The 19,451-nt window shown below is 43.4% G+C and overlaps 1 protein-coding gene across 1 annotated transcript in view; it reads left to right on the top strand.

The window, feature by feature from the left end:
• The window catches only part of LOC121280070 (polyamine-modulated factor 1-binding protein 1), a 189,415-nt gene that overhangs the window by 87,736 nt on the left and 82,228 nt on the right, over positions 1–19,451 (top strand). The window contains exons 6-7 of the mRNA XM_041191699.1: positions 16,040–16,197; positions 17,644–17,890. Coding sequence (XP_041047633.1) covers positions 16,040–16,197; positions 17,644–17,890 — 405 coding nt within the window. The remainder of the gene's footprint in view (positions 1–16,039; positions 16,198–17,643; positions 17,891–19,451) is intronic.

The following is a 19,451-nucleotide window of genomic DNA, read 5'->3' as shown; positions in this document are numbered from 1 at the left end:
GTTCTTGTATCCATGAAGAAGCTAACAGTCTTCATTCTGTGCTTGCAGGAGAAAATGGCACACAACAGTAAGGAAAGGGCCAAGACAGGCGGGAGTGCCCATCCAAAAGGATGAATGAATGTGGAGGGGCACAAGGATGCATCTGGCACACACAAAGTATAGTGCTCATATCTCCACCACTGGACACATGAAGCTCCACATCAGGCATAGTTGGGATGAGGAAATCAGAAGCCCATAACCCTTCAATGTTTCTGATGCAGATCAGGGTTATGCTGAAACATGCAGAGCTCAAGAGATCGGGGGCAGGCAGCCACCTCTGAGGTTCCTCAGAGAGTGCAGCATCATATCTTTCTCCCGCACTCTCCACCAGCACAGAAACTCTCACATTGGTGGTTCTGAATTCGTAATTGTGACTCTGAATTCAGGGTCACAACCTGACGAGTACATCACAGACAAACCCGACCAGCTGATGGAGACTGTGACAGCCAAGACCAGTTGACATTCAGAGGGCTGTGGGAGATCAGGCCCAGGCTAAGCCCCATGGTGATGACATGCCTTTGGAGACATTAGCAACACAGAACCTGCTGCCAGTGACCATGAGCACCCATGTGCGGACAACGTAGACATCCATCCAGGCCATAAGTGCTGCCATGACTTTGATAGGTGCGAGCCTCCATCAAGAGATTAATGACCCTCTTGGAGAGCCAGATCCAGAAAACCAGTGAATGCCGAAGATGCCCACAAATCTGCATACCACGCCTTGCCTATGCTGCGGTGGCAAGGAGAGAGGGGGTCGAGTTGTCTGGAATTTCAGCAGGTCCTCTTCCTTCTTAGGTCAGCAGGGAAAGACAAGTATGCATTGCAAGAAAGGAGAAGCAGCTACCTTCTGCATATAGGGGCGCATCTCAGGACACTCCTGGTGTGGACAACAAACCCTCTGCCAGTGACTCAAGCACCTTGAGTAACCATAACAACAGAGGAGGGTGCTGCATCTTTGCATCAAGCAGCCAGAGGATGGCCACGCAGATCATTCCCAGCTATGGCAGCAAGGTCAACAGCATACCTCCATTTCAGCTGCAAGCACAGGATGAGCATCATGTAGGAGCACCCATATGAGAGTTAAGAAGGGCACATAGATGCACAGGTGATTAAATCATTTAAATATAAAGTCTTGCTTCTGTTGTGCCATTCAATAAAGGGCTCACACATGTTGCTTCTCCTTCCAATCCTTGCTGCCCTGTGAGATCTCATCTGCAGTCTTGTTTCTTCAATGGACTTGTAGTGGACTAAGCCATAATTGGTCAGCTCCTCAGCCTTGCCACTGTGCACTGTGTACCTGAACGCTAAACAATGGGTTACAAAATAAAGGAAAGGTTTGATTAAAATGTTTCTGAAAAGGCATAAGGGTCACAAGAAGTGGCTAAGTATTATCCTGTCCTGAGCTTCTCTTGCATGCATCTCTCTGTGCCTTGCTTGTGGTCCAAGGGGTCCTCCATCTTGCATCAGCTGTCAGCAGCCTCCTCCACATCCTGTTCGACAGAGGAGGCACCACAATCAACGATACCCTCATTGTTCAATGCCTCCCACCCCCCATGCAGCACCTTAAGCCCAATGGCCTGCTGAAATGGTCATTCGGGTTGACTCATGGCAGAAGTTGTACCTCTTCCTTGCATTAGTTTGAGGGTTCCTCACAGGCATGTGCAGCCATGTCTTGAGCCTTTGTCTCCGAGTATCCATCCTAGAAAGCATGCGGGTGTCCGAGAAAACAGTGGCATCTGGAACTGCCAAAGTATGTTGGTGTCATGGCTGCTTGCCAGGAATCGTGCACACATATGTAGGATCTGCTTTCGGTGTTTGCAGACCAGTTGAGCATTGAGCAAATTGAAGTCCTTCCTGTTGATGAAGGCTGGTTGGTCCAGGGAAGCATGCGTGCAGTCAATGACACCTTGTACCTGGAGGAATCCAGCAATGGCGCTGAACCCAATGGACCTCTCCACTTGACTTTCCAGGTCAGTGCAGGAGCACATATAGTTGCCGGCCCTCTTGAACATGGCATTTGTCACCTCCTTGATGCACCAATGTGCCGCACACTGCAAGATCCCACATATATCTCCTGTGGAAAGAGCCAGATGCATAGAAGTTGTGAGCCACAGTGACGTTCAGCGCCTCTGACATTGAATGTCCACCAAAACCCCATGAATCTCAGCTCATCCTGGAGCATGGCATGGAGATCAGTGGTGGACATCTGCAGATAGTTCAGCCTTGAACAATACATTGTACCCTGGGGATAGCCTCTTCGGCGCACAGGAGCATGTTGCCGTACTCGTCTGTGGGCTTCCCGAGGGTACCATTAGGAAACTGGCTTTCTTAGGATCCTGGAGTTGTTAATGTGTCCCCTCTGGTGCCTGAACCTCCCTCCCTCTGAGCTGCCCCTTCTCCTCAACAGGAGCCCTGAAGTCTGGGTAGATAAAGCCCATGGCAGGTGCACTTTCTGCTAGTCCTCAGCCTTCTATCCATATAATCAAAGAATCTTTACAGTGCAGAAGGAGGCCATACAGCCCATCGAGTCTGCACTGACTCTCTGAGATAACATTCTACCTAGTCCCACTCCACTGCCTTATCCCCATAACCTTGCACATTCTTTCTTTTAAGATAGCAATCCAATTCCCTTTGGAATACCTCAATCGAACCTGCCTCCACCATCCTCTCAGGAAGTTCGTTCCAGACTCCAGTCACCGTCTGGGTGAAAAAGTTTTTCCTCATATCACTATTACTCCTTTTACCAATTATTTTGAATCTGTGCTTTCTAGTCCTTGAAGCTCTCTTGGGCGGGAACAATTTTTCACTATTTACCGTATCCATACCCCTAAGGATCTTGAATACCTCTGTCAGGTCTCCTCCCAGTCTTATTTTCTCCAAGGAAAGAAGTCTTAACCTCTTAAATCTATCCTCATAGTAACAGTTCTTTATCCCTGGAATAATTCTTGTGAATCTCCTCTGTACTCTCTCCAATGCTTCACATCCTCCCTCAAGTATGGTGCCCAGAACCGGACACAGTACTCCAGATGAGGCCTAACTAGTCTCTCATACAAATTCAACATGACCTCCTTACTCTTGTACTCAATGCTTTATTAACTGCTCTCTCAACATGCCCTCAACACCCAGACTGCTCCCCTCTGCTACTGTTCCTTTGGAGCAAGTGCCACACCCCCTTAGTCAGTCTGGCAGCATGCTCCCTTAGCGTTGGCACTTTCCACCCCTCTGCCAGCATTCGGCAATGTCCCCTGTGCACTACTTTCCCTGGCACTGCACTCTGACTCTCTCGATGCCTGGCTGATTTCCTGCTTCCTTGCCTTTAACCAGGTGAGACTCTGAAGCCTCATGATCTCCATGCACCATCAGTAAAATCAGAAATGCGCTGCAAGACTCCAGTTAATTTAACTGTTAAATGCCTGAATTGCTTTTCCGCCACCTCGGTATGTGAAGTTCGCCCTCCGTGGTTGCCGCCAAGGGTAAAGTCCGGAAGCAACGGAAAGGCATTGGACATACAGCCAAATGCGTACTGCTCACATTTTACAGTTTCCACTCTGCAGCTGAGCACCTTCTAATTGATTTGGTAAAATTCCCTCCCCCACTTCTATCTTCCCTTTCTCCAGCTTCCCTCTCATGGCCTACCTGCGCTTGCTAACCAAGAGCCTGAGAGCATTTTGCTGCACTTTAGTGAGGAGTTGAAGGGCCAAGGCAAAACTTTCCTCCATCCTATTTAAATTGGTGGGTTGAGTGTGCAGGCCATTGGTCAAAATCATGCACTTGTCTACAATGTCTGATGTTCCATGTGGGTGACCACTTTTTCCATGGAGGTGTACATTAGCACAAAGGCCAGAGACATCATGGCATTCGTGCTGTAGGATTTCTCCAATCTCTCTCCAATGTTGCACATTGCCTCTAGAAATGCTGACAGAACCGCACACATTTTCTATTGCTGCTCCAGAGTAGTTTGCTTTGTTGATAGCCCCTGAGGATCAACATCTGTGTTCAGCTGAGCAGAGCTTGAAGTGTCCTGCATCCTCCAACAGGGACCCTCCACTGCTGTCCCACTCTCCAACACTTGCTCCTGCTCCTGCCCACTTGTGATGTGTGGCACACTATGACAATCCAATTATCTGGCTTGGAGGTCCACCCAAGGTGTGGATATCTTAGCTGGTGGAGAGTGTGCATGAGTCGTGTGGCAGTGCTCCTTCAGAATGTGTGATCTCCTCTGAAGACTTTTCCTGCACCCTCCTGTGTGAGGATTGAAGGGCCTGTGGCAGATGAAAGAAGTGATTTAGAACTACAAGGGTTCAAAATCGTCATAGGCAGATGATCAAATTTCAGTTACTGATGACATCAAATCTCATGAATGAGTGTTGTATCATTTGGCTGTGTGAGATCTGATTCTGCCACTGGATATCTATCTCTAAAGGCCAATGCACCTTTCCACTCGACTGATCTCCAATACCACCTTTTTTTTCATTTGTTCATGGGATGTGGGCATCGCTGGGTCCTCCGCAACAGTCAGGTTAGCATTCGCTGGAGGGCCTCTCCCAGTTCTCTGCCCCTCCTTGATGTTCTGTACTCTCTTCTTCAAAGAGAGAGAGAAGAAAGTTATGAGCATGAGAAATGAATGTTTTGAGAGGATTGTCGGACAATATATTTAGAGGTGACATGAGGGATCGTTGTGAGATGACTGTCAGTGGCGGCTGTTCAGATGGGATGTGAGGAGATGCTTTGAGAAAGAGCAATGGGTGGAACTGCAAGGTATGTTGGTCTGTGGAACATTGTGCAGGCGATGGTTGGGAAAGCCAAAGTGAAGGAGTTGGCATTTGAATGTAATATGCCACTCACTTTTCATGGAATGTATACCAGGTAGTTTTCTGGAACAGCATGCTGAAGAACCAACAAGAGAACAGGCTATTTTAGATCTAGTATTGTGTAATGAGAAAGGGCTGATCAATACTTTTATTGTAAAGGAGCCTTTAGAGAAGGGTGACCACAATATGATTGAACTTTGCATTAAATTTGAAAAAGATATAGTTCAATCTGAAACTAGAGTCTTAAATCTAAACAAAGGAAACTATGAAGGTATCAGGGGAAAGTTAGCTGTGGTATATTTGGAAACTACATTAAAAGGTTTGACGGTAGACAGGCAATGGCAAGCATTTAAGGAATTAATACAGGATTTTCAACAAATATACCTTTTAAGGAACAGAAACCCATCAAGCAAAATGATGCAATGTGGCTAACAAGAAAAGTTAAAGGTTACATTAAATCAAAGGAAGTGGCTTATAAAGTGGTTAAAAAAAGTAGTAAGCCTGAGGATTGGGAACTTTTTCAAATTCAGCAGAAGAGGACCATGAAACTGATAAAGAAGGAGAAAATAGAATGAGAGTAACTTGGCGAGAAACATAAAAACCGACTAAAAGCTTCCATAGGTATGTAAAAAAGAAAAGATTAGCAAAGACAAATGTAGGTTCATTACAGGCAGAGACAGGAGAATTTATAATGGGGAATAAGGAAATGGCAGAGAAACAAAATAAATACTTTATGTTTGTCTTCAAAGAAAAATAGAAATCGTCCCAAAAATACAAGAGAACCAAGGGACCAGTGACCATGAAGAACTGAAAGAGAATATTATTAGTAAAAAAATAGTACTGGAAAAATTAATGGGTTTGAAAGTTGATAAATCCCCTAGACAGGATGGTCTACAACCCAGAGTGTTGAAACAGGTGGCTGTAGAGATAGTGGATGCATTGGTGGTCATCTTCTAAAATTCAATTGATTCTGGAAAGGTTCCTGCAAACTGGGACATGGAAAATGTAACCCCACTATTTAAGAAAGGAGGGAGAGAGAAAACAGGAAACCACAGACCTGTAAGCTTGACATCAATAGTAGGGAAAATGCTAGAATTATTATAAAGGATATGATAATTAGACACTTAGAAAATAATGGTAGGATTGGGCAGGATCAACATGGATTTATGAAAGGGAATCCATGTTTGACAAACCCGGTGGAGTTTTTGAGCACGTAACTAGCAGAATAGGTATGGGGAAACCAGTGGATGTAGTGTATTTGGATTTTCAGAAGGCTTTCAATAAGGTCCCACACAGCAGGTTAGTAAGCAAAATTAAAGCACATGGGATAAGGGGTAATATAATGGCATGGATTGAGAATCAGTTAACGGACAGAAAACAGAATAGGAATAAATGGGTTATTTTCAGGTTGGCAGGCTGTGACTTTTGGGGTATCACAAGGACCAGTGCTTGGACTCCAGCTATTTACACCCAATATCTATGATTCGGATGTAGGGACCAAATTTTAATTTTTCCAAGTTTGCTGTTGACACAAAACTAGTTGGGAATGAGAATTGGGATGCAAAGAGGTTACAAGGATATATAGGTAGGCTTAGTGAGTGGGAAAAAGCATGGCAGATGGATTATGATGTGGAAAAGTGTGAAGCTATTCACTTTGGTAGTGGGAATAGAAATGCAGAGTATTTCTTAAATGGTGAGAGATTGGGAAGTGTTGATGTCCAAAGGGACCTGGCTGCTGTTGCTCATGAGTCACTTAACGTTAATATGAGGATCCAACAAGCAATTAGAAAGGCAAATGGTATGTTGGTCTTTATTGCAAGATAATTTGAGTACAGGAGTAAGAGATCTTGCTGTGAACAGTTTTGGTCCCCATATCTAAGGAAAGATATACTGGCATTGGAGGCAGTCCAGAGAAGGTTCACTAGGATATCTGTGGATGTGGAGGGATTTCCTTATGAGGAGAGGTTAAGTCGGTTGGGCCTGTACTCATTCGAGTTTAGAAGAATGAGAGGTGACCTTATTGAAACATATAAGATTCTTAGGGGGCTTGACAGAGTAAATGCTGAGAGGTTATTTCCCCTTGTGGGAGAGTGTAGGACCAGAGGGTATAAGGTCGCCCATTTAAGACAGAAATGAGAAGGAATTTCTTCTCTCAAAGGGTAGTGAATCTGTGGAATTCTTTACTGCAGAGGGCTATGAGGCTGGGTCGTTAAGTATACTCAAGGCTGAGATAGACAGATTTTTAATCAGTAAAGGAATCAAGGGTTATGGGGAAAAGGCAGGAAAGTGGAGTTGAGGATTATCAGATCAGCCATGATCTCATTGAATGGCAGAACAGACTCAACGGGCCGAATGATCTACTTCTGCTCCTATTTCTTATGGTCTTGCTGCAATTGTATAGAGCATTGGTGAGACTGCTGAGACTGTATTGTGTACAGTTTTGGTTCTCTTACCCAAGAAAAGATATACGTACCCATGGGATGGGAGGGAATGGATCGATGTTGGCAGGTGGGGGGGGCATAAATTTGGGCGCAATTCCATGGGCTCTATCCTGATGCTTACATCCTCCCCTTCTCGCCACAATTTTACCCGCAGCGGGTGAAGCATCAGGAGGCTCACCCACCCATGGGCCAATTGAAGCCTTTAAGTGGCCACCAGGATTTAACTTACAACGGGTGGAGGTTGGCACCAAACATAAAGCCAGGTAGCTTTCACTGCATGGCTTGGTGGCAAGCAAGGAGGAATGTATATTCTCATGGGCCCCCAGAATCCATCAGAGGCTGCACCCTGTGGTCTTCTTCCACCCACACACGTTGTCCTCCTCCCCCACCCCGCCCCTGGCATGCCCACCCCCTCCCCTCGTCCTCCTCGCCACGGTATGCCAGCCTGGTCCAGGTGATATCCCCCACTCCACCCTTATCTTCACATCCGGCTCCAGTGATGAATACCGATCAGGACTAGATGCAGTCCCAGCCGGCCATTTGGTTGACCAGCAACTTTCAGAGACCAGACATTCTTCTCCAGATGTAGACAGAAGTCTCTCCTCAAGCCATTTAATGGCCTGCTGGCTGTTAAATGGCTGAGGGGAAAGCTGGTATTGCATATCCCTGACATTTACGTTGGGACCTTGGCCCAGCATTAGATCCCAGCCAATGGCTTCAGTCTTCCCAACGTTTAGTTGGAGGAAGTTTCAGCTCTTCCAGTACTGGATGCTTGATAAGCAATGTGACAATCCAGAGGCAGTGAAGTGGTTGAGAGAGGTGATGGTGAGTTTGAGCTAGGTGTTGTCAGTGTACATATGGAACTTGGCAGTGTGTTTTTAGACCTAAGGTCAGCAAGACAATTATTGGGAGTCAAGCATAGATCTTTGGAGAACTTCAGAAGTAATGATACAAGAGCAAGAAGTGAAACCATTACAAGTGATTCTCTGCCAATGACCGGATAGAAACAGGAACCAGAAGAATACAGTGCCATGCAACTGGACACAGTGGAGAGGCATTGGAGGAGGATGGTGTGGTCAAACATATGAAAGACTGCAGACAGGTCGAGAAGGATGAGGAAGGATAGTTTATCACTGTCACGGTCACATAGAATGTCTTTTTTGACATTGGTAAGAGCCATTGCGGTACTGTGGCAGGACAGAAACTTGATTGGAGTAATTCAAACATGGAGTTCCAGGAAAGATAGGCACCAATTTGGGAGGCAACATCTGTTCAAGGAGTTTAGAGAGGAAAGGGAAGTTGGAGATAGGGTGATACTTTCTACAGGCAGGGGGGGTCAAGATTTGTTTTTTTTGAGGAAAGGGGTGATAACCAGAGATTTGAAGGAAAGGGGGGTATTAACTGAGGAGAGAGAACCATTAATAATATCAGTTGACATGGGAGCTAGGAAGGAAAGTTGGGTGGTCAAGAGTTTAGTGAAAATAGGGTTAAGGGGAAGATAAGCTCAGAGAGGGCATGAGAAAAGAAACAGAAAGATCTAAGTTTAGAGTTAGGGCAGGGGGAAACCTTACAGGAAGCTTAGCCTGGTGGGCTAGGGTATGAGATGGATGTGACACAGGTGAATAGTCTCAATCGAAGTTGCAAAGAAGCAATGAACTCCTTACACTTGTTGGACGCGAGGGTGGAGGAGATAGGGAAGGAGGATGTTCGCATTGGAGAAAAGAAGCCAGAGTGATCCTGGAATAGGGCAAGGCAGACAGCAATTTTCTGACTTCCACATTTAACTGAGTATGTGCAGATCACAGTGAGTGGTGATAGCTTCACTGTTGTTATTACTGCCAAGTCTGGGCCTATGTTCATTGCAAGTCCTTGAATGGTCATACTGTTTGAAAATACCAGTTTTCCTAGTTAAGCAAATCATCTATGTTGCTGAAGTCAAAGTTTGCTCGAATTCTCTCCTCTAAAGGAGTTAAGCACCATAGGGGAACTCAGGGGTCTGTTCCAAGACCTGAAAAATCAGTGTTGCCAAGGACTAACATAAGAATAGCTAACATAATATCCATAATGAATTTGTGGCTTAAGTATTAGATCATATGCCAAAAGAGAATAATTGAATATCTAGATAGGTGTGCTGTGCTAAGAAGAAGAAGCATGGATTTATGGATCAGACTTGTTGCCTAGCAAATTTATTGGCATTCTGAACAAATTACAAGTCTGTTGACAACATAATACTGAGGATATGATACATTTAGGCTTCAGTATGACTTTTAATATCATGCAATACAATTGTAGGAAGACATGTGGCAGGATTTTTACCTCATCGGGCGGGTGTGGCAGAGGGGCCCAGCAGCGGTCTCAAAGTCGACCACCGCCTGCAATCAGACCCCAACCTCGATTTCACGTTGGCTGGCCAATTAACAGCCAGCCAGGGTGAATCGCACACTGCAACGCTGAGTGCTGCCTGGGTGGAGAGCGAGTGCAGAAGTTCGTGCATGCACAGAGCTGCCACAGTAAGCTGAAGATTTTTAAAAATAAAGAATTTTAAAATGTTAAAAACATGTCCCCTCATGTGACTCTATCACATGTTATAAATGAGCTCCGAACATTTTTACTGTATTTTTAATTCCTGTTGGAAACTTCAATCCGCCCCTGGATGAGGATTCATAAAAAATCCAAAGACCACCTGGCTGATTCACAGTGAAAATTTTCATTTAATTATTCATTTAATGGCCCTAATAGGCCTGTTAATTGTCGGTGGGCGCACTGCCGACTCCTGCGCATGCCCACCGACTGAAATATCACACAAGTGCGCGATGACGTCAGAGACACTCACCGATATCAACGTGCGTCATTTTACTCTCGAGCGGGTTGGGCATGTGCCTGCCCACTCAGCTAAAAATTCTGGCGATGGAATTGGAGGTAGATTGAAACACAACTAAACCAGCTAAGTAAACAGTGGCTCTGAATAAATCTATGTCAAAGTCACTTGCCAGCGCAATCAGTGCTGGGGCCATTGCTGATTGTGCTATATTTTTAAAAACTCATTCTCAGAACTAGACATCACTAAGAAGCTTTCAGTGATTGTACATTCCTTTTTGAAGAGTTCCTAAGGTGGTGGTGAGCCTTCTTCTTGAACTGCTGCAATCTATGTGGAAGGCACACCCACAATTAGATAGAGTTTTCCAGGAATTTGACTTCGCAACAGTGAATGATTGGTGATATATGTCTAAATCTTAATTTAAGTTTTAATTTTCCAAAATTCCCTAGATTCTGGAAAGGTCCCATCAGATTGGAAAATAGCAAATAGGACTCCTCTATTCAAGAAAGGAAGGAGATAGGAAACAGGAAACTACAGGCCAGTTGGCTTAACATTTGTTGTTGGAAAATTGTTGGAATCTATTATTAAGGAGATTATAGCGGGGCTCTTAGAAAATCTCAAAGCATTCAAGCAGAATCAGCATGGTTTTGTGAAGGGAAAATGATGTTTGACTAATTTATTGGAGTTCTTTGAGGAAGTAACAAGCCACCTGGATAAAGGGGAACCTGTGGATGTGCTATACTTAAATTTCCAGAAGATATTTGACAAGGTGCCACATCAAATGTTACTACGCAAAATAAGAGCTGATGGTATGGGGATAACATATTAGCATGGATAGAGGATTGATTAGCTAACAGGAAGTAGAGAGTAGGGATAAATGGATCCTTTTCAGGTTGGCAGGATATGATGAGTGGAGTGCCACAGGGATCAGTGCTAGGGCCTCAACTATTTACCATTTATATCAATGACTTGGATGAAGGGACAGAATGTATGTTTGCTAAGTTTGCTGATGACACAAAGAGAAGTAGGAAAGTAAGTTGTGAAGAGGACATAAGGACAATAGATAAATTAAGTGAGTGGGCAAAAATCTGGCAGATGGAGTATAATGTGGGAAAATGTGAACTTGTCCACTTTGGCAGGAAGAATAGAAAAGAAGACTATTGTTTAAATGGAGAGATTGAAGAACTCTGAGATATAAATGGATCTGAGTGTCCTGGTACATGAATAAGGAAAAGTTAGCATGCAAGTAGAGCTAGATACTAAGAAGATAAATGGAATGTTGTCATTTATTGCAAGGGGAATGGAATATAAAAGCAGGATGTTTTGCTACAATTGTACAGGGCATTTCTGACCAGTTTTGGTCTCTTTATTTAAAAAGGAATATAAGTGCATTAGAAGCAGTTCAGAGAAGGTTCATTTGACTGACACCTGGGATGGGGGTGGGGTGTTATCTTAAAATGAAGGGCTGGTCAGGTTGGACCTGCATCCATTGTCATTTCGAAGATTTGAGAGGTGATCTTATTGAAACATATAAGATCCTGATGGGACTTGACAGGGTGGATGCTAAAAAGATGGTTTCCCTTGTGGGAGAGACTAGCACTAGAGGACGCAGTTTAAAAATAAGGGGGCTCCCATTTAAGACAGAGATGAGAAGAATTTTTTTCTCTCAGAGGGTTATGAATCTTTAGAGCCCTCTTCCCCAGAGAGCGGTGGAGGCGGGGTTAATGAATATTTTTAAGGTAGAGATAGATAGACTCTTGACTAAGAAAGGAGTCAAAGGTTACCAAGGGAAGGCGGAATATGAAGTTGAGGCAACAGATCTTATTGAATGGCAGAGCAGGCTCAAGGAGCTGAATGGCTACCCTTGCTCCTAATTTCTATTTAACCCAGGTTGGTGTGTTACCTGAGGTATTAGTGTTTTCTTGCACCATCTACCCTTGTCTCTCCAGGTAGTAGTGATCCTGGATTTGGGAGGTGCCGTTTCGGAGGTGCTAGACTAGTAATCCAGAGACCGAGGATAATGCTCTGGGCACTCAGGTTCGAAACCTGCCATGACAGATGGTGGAATTTGAATTCAATAAAAATCTGGAATGACCATGAAACCATTGTCGGTTGCTGTAAAAACCTATCTGGTTCACTAATGCTCTTTAGGGAAGGAAATCTGCCGCCCTTACCTGGCCTGGCCTACATGTGACTCCAGACCCACAGCAATGTGGTTGACTCTTAAAAATGCCCTCTGAAATGGCCTAGCAAGCCACTCAGTTGTAACAAACCACTATAAAGTCACAAAAACAGAATGAAATCGGACGGACCACCCGGCATCGACCTCGGCACCAGAAATGACAATGGCAATCTCAGCCCTGTCAACCCTACAAAGTCCTCCTCACTAATATCTGGGGACTAGTGCCAAAATGAGAGCTGTCTCACAGCCTGATGTAGTCATCCTCGCAGAATCATATCTTACAGATAATCATCACCATCCCTGGGTATGTCCCGGCCCACCGACAGGACAGACCCAGCAGAGGTGGCAGCACAGTGGTATACAGTCGGGACGGAGTTCCCTGGGAGTCCTCAACATCGACTCCAGACCCCATGAAGTCTCATGGCATCAGGTCGAACATGGGCAAGGAAACCTCCTGCTGATTACCATGCACTGCCCTCCCTCAGCTGATGAATCAGTGCTCCTCCAGTGAACACCACTTGGACGAAGCACTGAAGGTGGGTGGCATGGACGCAGACTGTACTCTGGGTGGGGGACTTCAATATCCATCACCAAGAGTGGCTTGATAGCACCACTATTGACCAAGCTGGCCGAGTCCTAAATGACATAGCTGCTAGAATGGGTCTGCTGCAGGTGGTGAGGGAACAAACAAGAGGGAAAAACATGCTTGACCTCATCCTCACCAACCTGCCTGCCGCAGATACATTTGTCCTTGATAGTATCGGTAGGAGTGACCACTGCACAGTTGTTGCAGAGCTGAAGTCCCGCCTTCACATTGAGGATACCTTCCATCGCTTTGTGTGGCACTACCACTGTGCTAACTGGGATAGATTTCAAACAGATCTAGCAACTGCAGCCTGGGCATCCATGAGGCACTGTGGGCCATCAGCATCAGCAGAATTGTACTCGAACACAATCTGTAACCTCATGGCCTGGCATATCCCCCACTCTATCATTACCATTAAGCCAGGGGATCAACCCTGGTTCAATGAAGAGTGCAGGGAGGCATGCCAGGAGCAGCACCAGCAAACAGCATAAGCAACAAGTGCTAAACAGAGCTAAATGATCCCACAACCAACGGATCAGATCTAAGATCTGCAGGCTTGCCACATCTAGTCATGAACGGTGGTGGACAATTAAATAACTCATTGGAGGAAGAGGCTCCACAAATATCCCCATCCTCAATGATGGAGCAGCCCAGCACATCAGTACAAAAGATACAGCTGAAACATTTGCTACAATCTTCAATCAGAAGTGCTGAGTGGATGATCCATCTTGTCCTCCTCCGGAGGTCCCCAGCATCACAGATGCCAGTCTTCAGCCATTTCGATTCACTCCACGTGATATTAAGAAACAGTTGAAGGCACTGGATATTGCAAAAGCTATGGGCCCTGACAATATTCTGGCAATGGTACTGAAGACTTGTGCTTCAGAACTAGCAGTGCCGCTAGCCAACCTGTTGCAGTACAGCTACAACACTGGCATGTGGAAAATTGCCCAGGTATGTCCTGTACACAAAAAGCAAGTCAAATCCAACCCAGCCAGTTATCACCCCATCAGTCTACCCTTCATCATCAGTAAAGTAATGAAAAGGGTCATCAACAGTCCTATGAAGCAGCACTTGCTTAGCAATAACCTGCTCACTGACACCCAGTTTGGGTTCCGCTAGAGCCACTCAGCTCCTGACCTCATTACAACCTTGGTTCAAACAAGGACAAAAGAGCTGAACTCCAGAGGTGAAATGAGAGTGACTGCCCTTGCCATCAAGGCCTCATTTGACCAAATGTGGCATCAAGGAGCCCTAGCAAAACTGGAGTTAATGAAAATCAGGGGAAAACTCTCTGCTGGTTGGAGCCATACCTAGCACAAAAGAACATGGTTGTGGTTGTTGGAGGCCAGTCATCTCAGCTCCAGGACATCACTGCAGGAGTTCCTCAGGGTAGTGTACCCGGCCCAACCATCTTCATCTGCTTCATCAATGACCTTCCTTCCATCATAAGGTAAGGAGTGGGTATTTTTTTGATGATTGCGCAATATTCAGCACCGTTCACAACATCTCAGATACTGAAGCAGTCCATGTCCAAATGCAGCAAGACCTGGACAATATCCAGGCTTGGACTGACATGTGGCAAGTAACATTCACGCCACACCAGTGTTAGGCAATGACCATCTCCAACAAGAGAGAATCCAACCATCGCCCCTTGATTTTCAATGGCATTACCATTAATTCCCACTATCAACATCCTGGGTATTACCATTTACTCGAAACTGAACTAGACTAGCCATATAAATACTGTGGTTATAAGAGCAGGTCAGAGGCTAGGAATCCTATGACAAGTAACTCACCTACTGACTCCCCAAAGCATGTCCACCATTTACAAGGCACAAGTCAGGAGTGTGATGGAATACGTTTGCTTGGATGAGTGCAGCTCCCACAACACTCAAGGATCTTGATACCATCCAGGACAAAGCAGCCCACTTGATTGGCACCATTTCCACAAACGTTCACTCCCTCCACCACCGATGCACAGTGTGTACCATCTACAAGATGCACTGCAGGAGTTCATCAAGGGTCCTTCGACAGCACCTTCCAAACCCACGATGACTACCATCTAGAAGAACAAGGGCAGCAGATAGATGGGAACACACCACCTGGAAGTTCCCCTCCAAGTCACTCAGCATCCTGACTTGGAAATATATCACCGTTCCTTCACTGTCACTGGGTCAAAATCCTGGAACTCCCTTCCTGACAGCACTGTGGTTATACCTACACCACATGGACTGCAACAGTTTAAGAAGGAAGCTCACCACCACCTTCTCAAGGGCAACTAGTGATGGGCAATAAATGCTGGCCCAGCCAATGAAGCCCACATCCCATGAATGAATTTTTTAAAAGTCTTGGTGACTTGCTGCAGGGCATCCTCTAGAGAGAACACACTACAACCACAGTACACTTGTGGATAGTGTTGAGTTTCTTGAGTGTTATTGCACTATGCACATCCAGGCAAATAAAGTGTATTCCATGACACTACTTTACCATACTCTTGCATCCCTTTTCTCCCCATCCTACAGGACATTCAGAAACACACATTATAATTTGGAGTCACAGTCATGTCTTATCTGGTGTTTAAACTGTGGCAGCTCATCACCACCTTCTCTAATAGGGATGGACAACACATGCATGTTGTTGCTAGTGATGCTCACGTTCCATGAACAAAAAAAAATAAACAGGTAAATATGATTGGATAGGAAGAGTGCAATATTTTTCAATTTCCAAAACTACTGAAGGGCACAAGCATACTGAATTAGATTTTCAGGTATTGAAGACCATTTATTTTAGGCAAATTCTTAAATTCCAATGCTAAGAACCAAGCTAGTAATATACAAGAAAAATCAACATTCCCATATTGAGTGCAACTGTCACAATTTGACAGTTATATTGTTATCTTTCAACTAGTAGTCAGCATGTCTTATGCTGGAATTCAGAATCTCAAACTGATTAAAGTATCACATTTGTTCTCTATGCTGTAAACAGCAACCTTAATCAACCACTTTCTACTAAACCCTCTGATCAATCCTTGGCCCCTTCCTTTGTCATCTGCCCTTTTTGTGACTAGATAATACAATATAGCACAACTGATTCATTTTTACAGTCACCAAATTCTTTAATAATATTCAGTAACATTTTGAATTTAAAATTTTATCTAAGATGTCGCACGCTTGGAGAAAGTTGTCCAAAGCCTGCAACTTGATGTGGCCTCTGAGTTGCAAAAACACCAAATTGAGTCAGCCAAACTGAGACAGCAGATCAGTCAACTGGAAAATGACCTCTGCAACAGTCGAAAACTATACAACCAGCGACAGCAGGTGAGCGATTGAAGCAGAGAGGCTAATATTACCAGCTAGTTGTATATTCCTGAAATAATATGGAATTTAATATGCAGTATTGCAAAACATGCTTAACTAAACTGCAATGTCTTTTTCTTGGCGTGCCAGGGATATGAATATAAAAGCACTAATTAATCATTTTGAAAATAACAGATTTGAAAATATTCTTTAGTAATGGTAATATATGGATATTCACAGATGTAGTTAAAAAGGTCCTTGTCCCAAAGACAGAATTTCTCCTCTATGTGTTATCAATAAGGGGGGTAATTTTTATCGTGTGTGTTTTCAGTAATCCAATTACTGGAACACCTACTTCATTGCTAATTTTATTCAGGATTCTACATTCCTAATCAATGTGTGTTGCATTGTCCTGAGAATCATTCTAATCTAGTCTCTGCTGGCTAGCAAATTGATTGCTTATCTTACGATGTGGAAAAAGTCATTATCAATTTAGTATAAACACTGGTCAAAACTGATACTAGCTTGAGGCAAATTTGTGACAATTTGCTGCCCTAAAAGTTTTTCATTTATAATTAACCAGAAATGTAATAAAAAGGGTGTTTTTAAGTAAAACTAAACAAACAGATGCTGTGATTTTTAACATATTGCCCCATGATACACAACAAACTAACCCAGAAAAAAAAGTTTCAATTTAATAATACTTGCATTTCAGAAGGTTGGCTGTACAATATCATCAAGTATATGAAACATGGGGGGAAAACTAATATACAAGTGGCATTCACAACTCAAGTATTACGAACAAGTAGTATTCATTGAGTTGAAATGTTTTTGTTGCTTAATCATTTCATAGGTACGTAGCAACATTCGTCATTTGTTAGGAAAAATATTTCATACCAGCAACTATCTTGTGAGGGTTACTTTTTTGTTCATTTGAGGGTTGTGTCAAAAATAACCTGGATATAATTCATTTTTACACTACTTCACAAAATAGAAACATTGCAACACGATTAAACTAAATAGACTGCTGATGATTTCTATGATTTAAACCTTTCAGCTACCTAAACTGCTTTCTGATTAAAAGTGCAGTCCAGTGTGGGTAAACAGATTTTTTAAAAGCATATGTTGGTTTATAAGATTACTTTAGCACCAATATTAATCTCAAACCCTACCTATTAAGTTAATGAAGTTGCTGCTGCTGATTCATATTTCAGGGCCTTAAAATGGATCTGCAGCTGGTCACCTTCATAAGCCTATAGATTTATTCTTAACACAGTTCTTCTGTGGTTGATGTGTTGTTTGAAGCTGTATAGTCACTTTGATGTTTCTGATTTAAGCTTTAATGCAGCTTCTGATGGGCACGATCAACTTCTGATCCAAGTGATTAAGCATAGGTTTTGGGCCACTTAAATAATGCCCTTAGAAGTGAATTTGCACTATACATACTCTGCATGGTTTCCTCCAAAGGCAATACAGAAGAGAGATGACCTCTTGAGGAAGTCCGAAACAGACCTGCTTCAGGCTCATGATAGTATCAAAGGGAAGGTAACAGAAATTGAGAAGCAAGGCACTGTGGTGAAAGGCCTAGAGATGGATCTTCAGAGGCTGGAAAAGGAAAAGCAGCAAAAAGAAAATGAAAACATTTCCCTTAAGGCAGAGATAGAGCAGCTGAAACAAGATCTACAAAAGAGCAATAAAAACTGCAGAGAATTTGGTAAGGCATGCTAGGATTTGCTGGTATGTTCCATGGTATATAATTTCCAATGTAATACCTGATTGACGCAAAAAAGAGCATATCCTTATTTTCCAATCTAAAATGTATCTTTTTTTTAAAAAAAAATTATTGAAATGCAACTTTCAGTTCCCTGAACATTTTCTGCATATTTTACTTAAGGTGGATCAAGGTTTTGCTCATATGCTTTTCATTATTTTTTCTGTTTCATTGAGTTAATACAACCATTAAATGGTAGTGAATCACCTGCGATCTCACTGCAACACCTATCTAACGGTGACATAGATAATGGGGTGGATTTTGCTGTGAAAATTAGACAACAGCTTTCACTGAGCACACATATACAGTTAAACATGAAAATCCAGAAGTTGCTTTCCAAGGTGTGCCCATTCAAATGTAGTGAGCAGCATGAAATTCCTGTACTAACATTGTATATACAGACTAAGCTAAGCACAAAAAGTCGTCATTTCAGTCAAAGTACCCTTTTAGCAATGCAATAAGTCTTAATTACTTCCAATCAACCGCTCTGGCACTGAAAATTAACTTTAACAAGTGTGGAGACTCATTTCTTCAGATTTTAATTATTGTTGGATTCTTTTTAAATTTCTTTTTCTGTCTCTTCTATCTCTGTGTCTTAATTTAATCTTTCTTTCCTTTACTTTAGTTTCTGTACTTGATTTGACATTGAATTCACTATTCTAACTGACCCTTCCTTCCTCAGACTCTGTGCTGTTCATTAATGATTCTTCAGTCTGGTTGGTTAAAGAGATGCACAGTAGTCACTTGCACTGTTCACCCAGGCCCTGGATGGCCTATAGAGGCTGCACCATTTGGATATCCTGCTGACAGCAAATTGCTGTGTAAAACCCATGGAAACCCTGTGGACAAGTGCAATTCTAACAAAAGACTTGTACAGTTCATTTGCTGCTTAGACCAAAATCCAGTCTAATATAATTGAGATTGAGACTATCTGTTCAACCGTCTCTGGTACTTCTCCCCTTTCCACTTGCCTATCAAACCAGACCTGTCAGCAGGCTTTTAACCCTTGCTAAGCCCCCTTCGAAAACCCACCACCAACTCTTCTGTTTTTCATGCAAAGCATTCCATCAACACTTTCCTCTCCAGAGCCCTTCAACATGCTCTCTTCACCAAATCCATGCTCATCTTTCCTGCAGTTCCTTGTTTGAATCACATTTCCAACCATTCTACAGAATTGAGAAAGCCCTAATATAAGTTACAAATTATATTCTCCCTTCTTGTCCTCGTTGACCTTCCAGCAGCCTTTGAAATATTGACCACATCATCCTGCTCCACTGCCTCACCTCTTATCTAGCTCAAAGGGACAGCTGTTATTTAGGTGTACTTGGCTATTCTAAACCCAGTTTACCAATTGTAGCAGAGCCTTTCTTCTTCCCCTTGCAACATCTAATTCATCCTCGGCCCCTTCTTTTTATCATCTGATCTTTAACAATATTATCCAATATTATGGGCTCAGCTCCCACATGGACACTGATTACACATAGCTCCACCTCTCTACCTCCTC

The sequence above is a fragment of the Carcharodon carcharias genome, chromosome 7 (assembly GCF_017639515.1).
Source record: "Carcharodon carcharias isolate sCarCar2 chromosome 7, sCarCar2.pri, whole genome shotgun sequence".
NCBI classification, from domain to species: Eukaryota; Metazoa; Chordata; class Chondrichthyes; order Lamniformes; family Lamnidae; genus Carcharodon; species Carcharodon carcharias.
This window is presented reverse-complemented; position numbering and strand designations above follow the sequence as displayed.